At 47.4% G+C, this 6,000-nt stretch overlaps 1 protein-coding gene across 1 annotated transcript in view; it reads right to left on the reverse strand.

The window, feature by feature from the left end:
* The window catches only part of PDK3 (pyruvate dehydrogenase kinase 3), a 54,960-nt gene extending 50,434 nt beyond the window's left edge, over nt 1-4,526 (reverse strand). The window contains exon 1 of the mRNA XM_040531558.1: nt 4,310-4,526. Within this exon, the coding sequence (XP_040387492.1) occupies nt 4,310-4,415 (106 nt within the window). The 5' untranslated portion in view covers nt 4,416-4,526. The remainder of the gene's footprint in view (nt 1-4,309) is intronic.
* Nucleotides 4,527-6,000: the final 1,474 nt, after the last annotated feature.

Below are 6,000 nucleotides of genomic sequence, written 5' to 3' on the forward strand. Positions count from 1 at the left end.
TAGCACTAAACTTTGTGAAAGTCTTAGCCAATCTCTCCACTAAAGTTGCATTAAAAAAGCCTTTTGTGTGTAAAAGAATCTTATAATAGCCATCTTCTAAAAGAAGATCAATAATTAAGCTCAGAGACATAAGGCTGCTTTCAATCTCTACTTTCCAACCCCCATAATCTTGTTGTTCAAATTTTGTCTGCTCGTTACCTTGTCAGTTTTTTGTTTTTAAGCATGTTTTCAGCTTCAGTGCTGATGCCTTCCCGCTGCCAACAGGACAACATGACGTGTAAACACTCCTGCAGGAATCTGACCTAGCACTGCACACACAAGTGACAACACCTGACAGCAACACTGGTACCTGGCCTGCTCTTCCTGCCAGGTTTGGAACAGGCCTACACGTTTCCTCAAGACAGGTAAGTTTAATGGGGACCACAAGCTAACCAATTTCATACCAAAGATTACACTTAAAAACGAGGAGGATCCATTGCTCATCTTTTCCTCCAGACAGGCTCCAGAGCACGTCAGCACCCAAACGGCATGTACTCACTGTGATTATCTGCTGCACGCTCCAGTTGTTCACAGTACAGCACGACTTCAAAATTACTGCCTTCGTGATACTCCTCAATGCCAGGCTTTGCAGCAGTTGCCACAGACACTTTGTTTATAACCAATGAAATCAGGACTTCCTAAACCACGTTCCACAACAAGAGCTCATTCAGCCTGTGATTCGCCGTCTTCTTCCTTAAGTATATACTTGACGTTTTTGTCCAAAGTCACGAGAACTATGCGGTCCGTGATCACTAACATATGACAAACAGCCGGGGATAAGTGCCACTCTGTTAAGCTTTACCTACACACACAAAGAGTTAACCAAAAGCAAGTTTAACCTCAGCTACAAAATCCATCCAAAACATTTGATCTGAGACTTAAAGCAAAAAAGACTGCAGCTCCAACTGGCCAAGACAGCTGTAGTACTAAACAAGCCCCAAAAGCACGGGGTACCTGATAAACCGCAGGCACTTCATCACCTGAGCAGCAGCAGTGAGACTATTGCCTTAGTATAGTTTACCAGTGTACATTCACAGAACAGCAATAGCAAACCAAAGTGAATCTTTCATGCACAATCAAAGGATTGCATGTAATTTACATCACTTCTCTTTACTCGTGCTCCATTATTTTGTAAATAACATTTTCAGTACAAGTGCTCTGGTCAAGAAGCATTCATTAGTAGCCCTACCGCCAGTTGTTTACTGTCAACAGCGTGACCCAGACTATGCAGTCGCACAGAACTTGCTAGCTCGGGCACAGCCCTGTGATAGTTTGGCTGTAAGGCTCGTGGCTCGAAGCTAGCCCTTAGCAAGCCAGGTGGAGTGAGCGCAAGCCTCTCCGGGTGCTTTTTCAGACGCTCGGACACTGCTGAATACAGAAGCTTCACTCTCTCCAGCAGAGATTCCCAACTGGTTATTTGCTTTCCCCAGACACGCTTGACTGCCCAGTTACCCTCATATGTAGCTGCTGTGGCAGGCTGCTGGCTCTTCCAAATTAACCTGCAGTCCTATAAGGCTTGCTCTGCACAGATGAAGCAAATTTAAATTAGGATGTTCTATCAACGCTGACATAAAATACGGATCTCCAGTACTGGTATCCCCCACCCCCCAAACCAATCCAACCCCAAAAGCATACAAAGCCTCACGCACCTGAATGTCTCTATTTAGAAGCCTGTTTCAGAAAAGCTATTTTAGCAATCACAACTGTGCCATTTAGGAATGCCTGCACTTGGAAGCCTACCAAAATAACTTCCAGGGTAACTACCAAGTTTAGAAGTACATGTGTGAATCCAGGTTTTGGGGGGCTGTTGGGGGGGGGTGGGGGGGTTAGACCAGGATAATTATAGAGGCCTGTATAAACCGTGTGCTCAGTTTATGACGCAGAGGTCCCAAGCCCATGACACTGCCACCCCTTACAAAGCTGTGGCCGCTACGAGGACAGTTGCACGCCTGACAGAAAGTAAATCACGTGGGGCAGAACATGGTATGGGGACACAAATAGGACTCGGCTAGAAAAAAGAACAGAAAGTCACTGCTTTAAGTATTGCTTTCTGTTTTGTTTCACTGTTTTTTTCATGTTAATGAGTTAAAGTAGCTAAACTGTTTTTTGTAGTAGTTGCACTGAGTTAAGCTTTTAAATGCAGTTAAGTTTAAGTTGCACTGAGTTAAGTTTTTAAATGCACGATGTAGTCAGTTTATAGTAGCTGCCAAAGACCAGAATTTCTTCTTCCCATCGAGCAGTCAGGCCACGTAAACATAGCTGAACTGCACCCTTAGTGTCACACTCTGGGAGCCTGGCCTATTTGCTCTCTTGAGAGCTTGTCCCCTGTGCCACCAGTAAATTCTTCTTCAGGCAGCTCAGGCAGAAGTAATGTAGCTACCTGACATACTGAGTCTTGTCCAAGCTTTCCATGCCTACAGCACCAGAGTTCTTGCCCCAACATCCACCACCTTGGCATTTTGTTGCCAATTTCTCCCGGAGGCCTCTGAAGCCTCCAGTCAAACTTGAAAACATCCAAAACCCTCAACAAGTTAAGTAACTGAGTGTTTTTTAACCTATTTGATTAAGCCACTGTAATCTTCCTACTCAGGTTTCCTCAGTAAACACGCACGCTAAAGAGAAAGTCAGTGGAGATGTAAGCAGCCCACACGGCTTGCTAAGATTAAGCTGATAGTTTTAGCAAGATGCACCGTAAGCTACTAATCTTGTAAACTCCTGAAAACATCCCGTGGTGATCTCAGGAGCCTAAACTGCAGGTATTCCTTTCTTTTCTGCAGAGGTTTTAAACGGTAAAGATTACAGTCTTCTCCCAGTCTTCAGACATGACTGCACTGAACTATTTACCATAAGAACACACCAGATTTCACAGCCACATCCAGTGACAGCAGCTGGGAGCAGACCCAGAGAACAGCACTGGCCAGGCTGTAACATACTTGCGTTACTCTGGTCATATCAACTAACTGAAATCAGGCTTAAAATGAAGAAATAGGACTACTTCCTCCTGGAGAGGACAGAGACATTTTTTAAACCATGAAGTAATACAAATACTATGAGGTTAAAAAAAATTAGCATTATTAAAAGGTTGCCACAGCAGAGATATCCAACAACAAGTAGTACTGCAGGGACAACTTGGGATGGTGAAAATCCTCACCAAAACATATGTTTTCCCAGAATACCAAAGACATTAAAAGAAAACCTGAAGTCTTTGCACCCCTCTAGTCACAACTCAAGAGCCTCACAAATATCAGTGCTTTCCCAGCAACAACTCACAAACTGAGCGTTCAATTAGACAATAGTGAAATGAATTATTTAGTGCCAGGACTAAAATAGAGATACTCTGGTTTTAGGCCACTGCAGAGACATGGCATAAGCAGCATAAATGTTGGGTAGGGAAAAAACAGCAGCAAAGGAATGCGTGGGGAAGGCCAAGACAGACTCGTGAACAGAGATGAGAGGAGGAAAGCACGGGTGCTAGTCATGTTCCCTTTTTGATGTAACCCAGGACGAGGCGTGCTGTCGGTTTTTGTTTTGTTTTAATGATAAAAGCCCTGCGTCACTGAGACACCATAGCAAGAACACTCCCAGTGCAGGCTCTTTAAACTCACAGCCTTCTTTTGCTAACGCCATTGCCATGAACATGCAACCACTTCCACTTTTAATCGCTTTCTGGCTTAACACCACGGCCTCGTTTCTGTCTTCTCCTGCCTTCAACGTGCTACTGGAATGTAGGAGCACCATATTGAGCTTCGCAGTGTTACGCGTGACCTTTATGTTTACTTCACAGGCAACATTCATGGGATAACAACATGTAAGCAACCCTGGTGCCAGATGACGGCAGCCGAGCAACCTCTGACCCAGATATGAGAAACTTATTGTGATCTCGAGCAACACGCCAGCTCCCCAACAGCCACACCAGCCATTCCCAAACCTGGGTCCCGTGCTCCCGAGGAGAAATATCGATTTATTCACCGGGAAAGCTGCCTAAAGCACACAAAATCCCCACGAGCAGGTGGAGATTACATCCCAGCTGTAAGCACGGGCACGGGGGGAACAAACGTCTCCCGTCCCTCCTGCGGCCTCAGGGGAGCCCCGGCCTCGGGGCCAGCCCCCTGGGTCCCCCCGGGGAGGCGAGGCGCGGCCGGGCGGGGCCCCCAGCGGCCTCGCAGGGGAGGACGCGAGGCCTAAGGCGGCCTCGGAGGCCGAGGCCGAGGCCGGGGCCGGGGCCGGGGCCGGGGCCGCTCCCCCTCGATCCCCCCCTGCCGTCACTCACCGAAGTCGAGGAACTGCTTGATGGAGAGCGGCGAGGGGGAGAAGCGCGAGTAGTACTCGATCTGCTTGGGGATCGGGCTCTTCAGCAGCGCCCCGCACAGCCGCATGGCGCCTCCCCGCCGCCGCCGCCCCTAGCGCGCTGCGGCGCCGCGGCCACCCGCGCTCATGCCCGGGGGCAGCTCACGCCCGGCCCGGCCCGGCCCGGCCCCAGCGCACCGCCCGCTGCAGCCCGGCACGGCACGGCCCTGCCCGGCACGGCACAGCGGGAGGGGCGAGCGCAGGAGGCCCGCCCCCGCGCAGGCGCGCGCGGCGACGGTTGGAACGCCCCCCCCCCCCCCCGCCTTCCCCAACGGTCGGGCCGCTGGGGCGGGAGCGCCGTACGTGGTTTCGAGACCCCCTCGTAACACAACACCTGCCGTGGTTGTACGTGGTGCCCCGCCGCATCCCCCACAGCCCTATATCCCTTACGAAAACAACCCATACCCGGTGTCTGTCAGGCTTCAGCTCTCTGGTGCTGCTCACGATTTCCTGGAAAGTCAATTTTTTATCTGAGAAAGCGCCTCAATAAAGTTAGGATAATTCTGATCGCTAAAATCTAAAGTCTGGTGTTTGAGAGCAACGGTGTACTGCCAAATGAAATCACCATTTCTCCTGCTTTCACAGAATCACAGAATCACCTAGGTTGGAAGAGACCTCCAAGATCACCCAGTCCAACCTCTGACCTAACACTAACAAGTCCTCCACTAAACCATATCACTAAGCTCTACATCTAAACGTCTCTTAAAGACCTCCAGGGATGGTGACTCAACCACTTCCCTGGGCAGCCCATTCCAATGCCTAACAACCCTTTCGGTAAAGAAGTTTTTCCTAACATCCAACCTAAACCTCCCCTGGCACAACTTTGCAGTCCTGTGTTTTAGATACATCTATAGCAAATGAACCTAATGACAAGTTGTCACTAATTCCTTTATCTTTTCTCCAATGAATTCAATACAAACTTCAGCACTTTCAAGGTATTACTATAATTTTGTAACCCAATCACAAGAGAAAGAGGTACTCTTCAGTTCTGAACGTCTCTCTCCATCCTTCCTAACGTGATTGCCCTTACAGAATTGGAGACTGAGAAATCCTGACCTAATGCACAAAATAACTTCTAATAGCTGGAAAACGTTTTAAAATCACTTCAATTGCAGGTTACAGAAATAACTGTCCTGAAGAGACATGTCATGTAATCAAGGCTGACAAAATGAAACATCTCCTGTAATTCTGAAGCTTTTTTGGCAGATGACGAAAAGTGTTTTTAAACTTTTGCTATACACTCTTCGGGGTTTGATTGCGGTTTATCTACAGCGTAACTTTGAAATGAGTTGGAGAATTATGTGGCAGCAAGTATTATCTTTTTCCATTACAGACAGAATTATCTTTCCCCATATTAACACAAACGTTAGCAGGTACAAAGGATGATACATTGTCAAAATTTAAGCCACATGGTTATGTATGCCTTTTACATTTTCAACTAATCCTAATGTGATTTCACTTCTGCCTCGAACATAGCAAGACCACAATTACTTACAGAGATGCCTTTCTAAACACAAAACATTTTTTGCAATATAAACAATGTCACAGCATCACTTTGTTGGGATGTTTTTTTTTAAACTTACATTCACCAGACCAGGTAAAAATTGGAATTGC

The sequence above is a fragment of the Cygnus olor genome, chromosome 1 (genome assembly GCF_009769625.2).
Source record: "Cygnus olor isolate bCygOlo1 chromosome 1, bCygOlo1.pri.v2, whole genome shotgun sequence".
NCBI lineage: Eukaryota > Metazoa > Chordata > Aves > Anseriformes > Anatidae > Cygnus > Cygnus olor.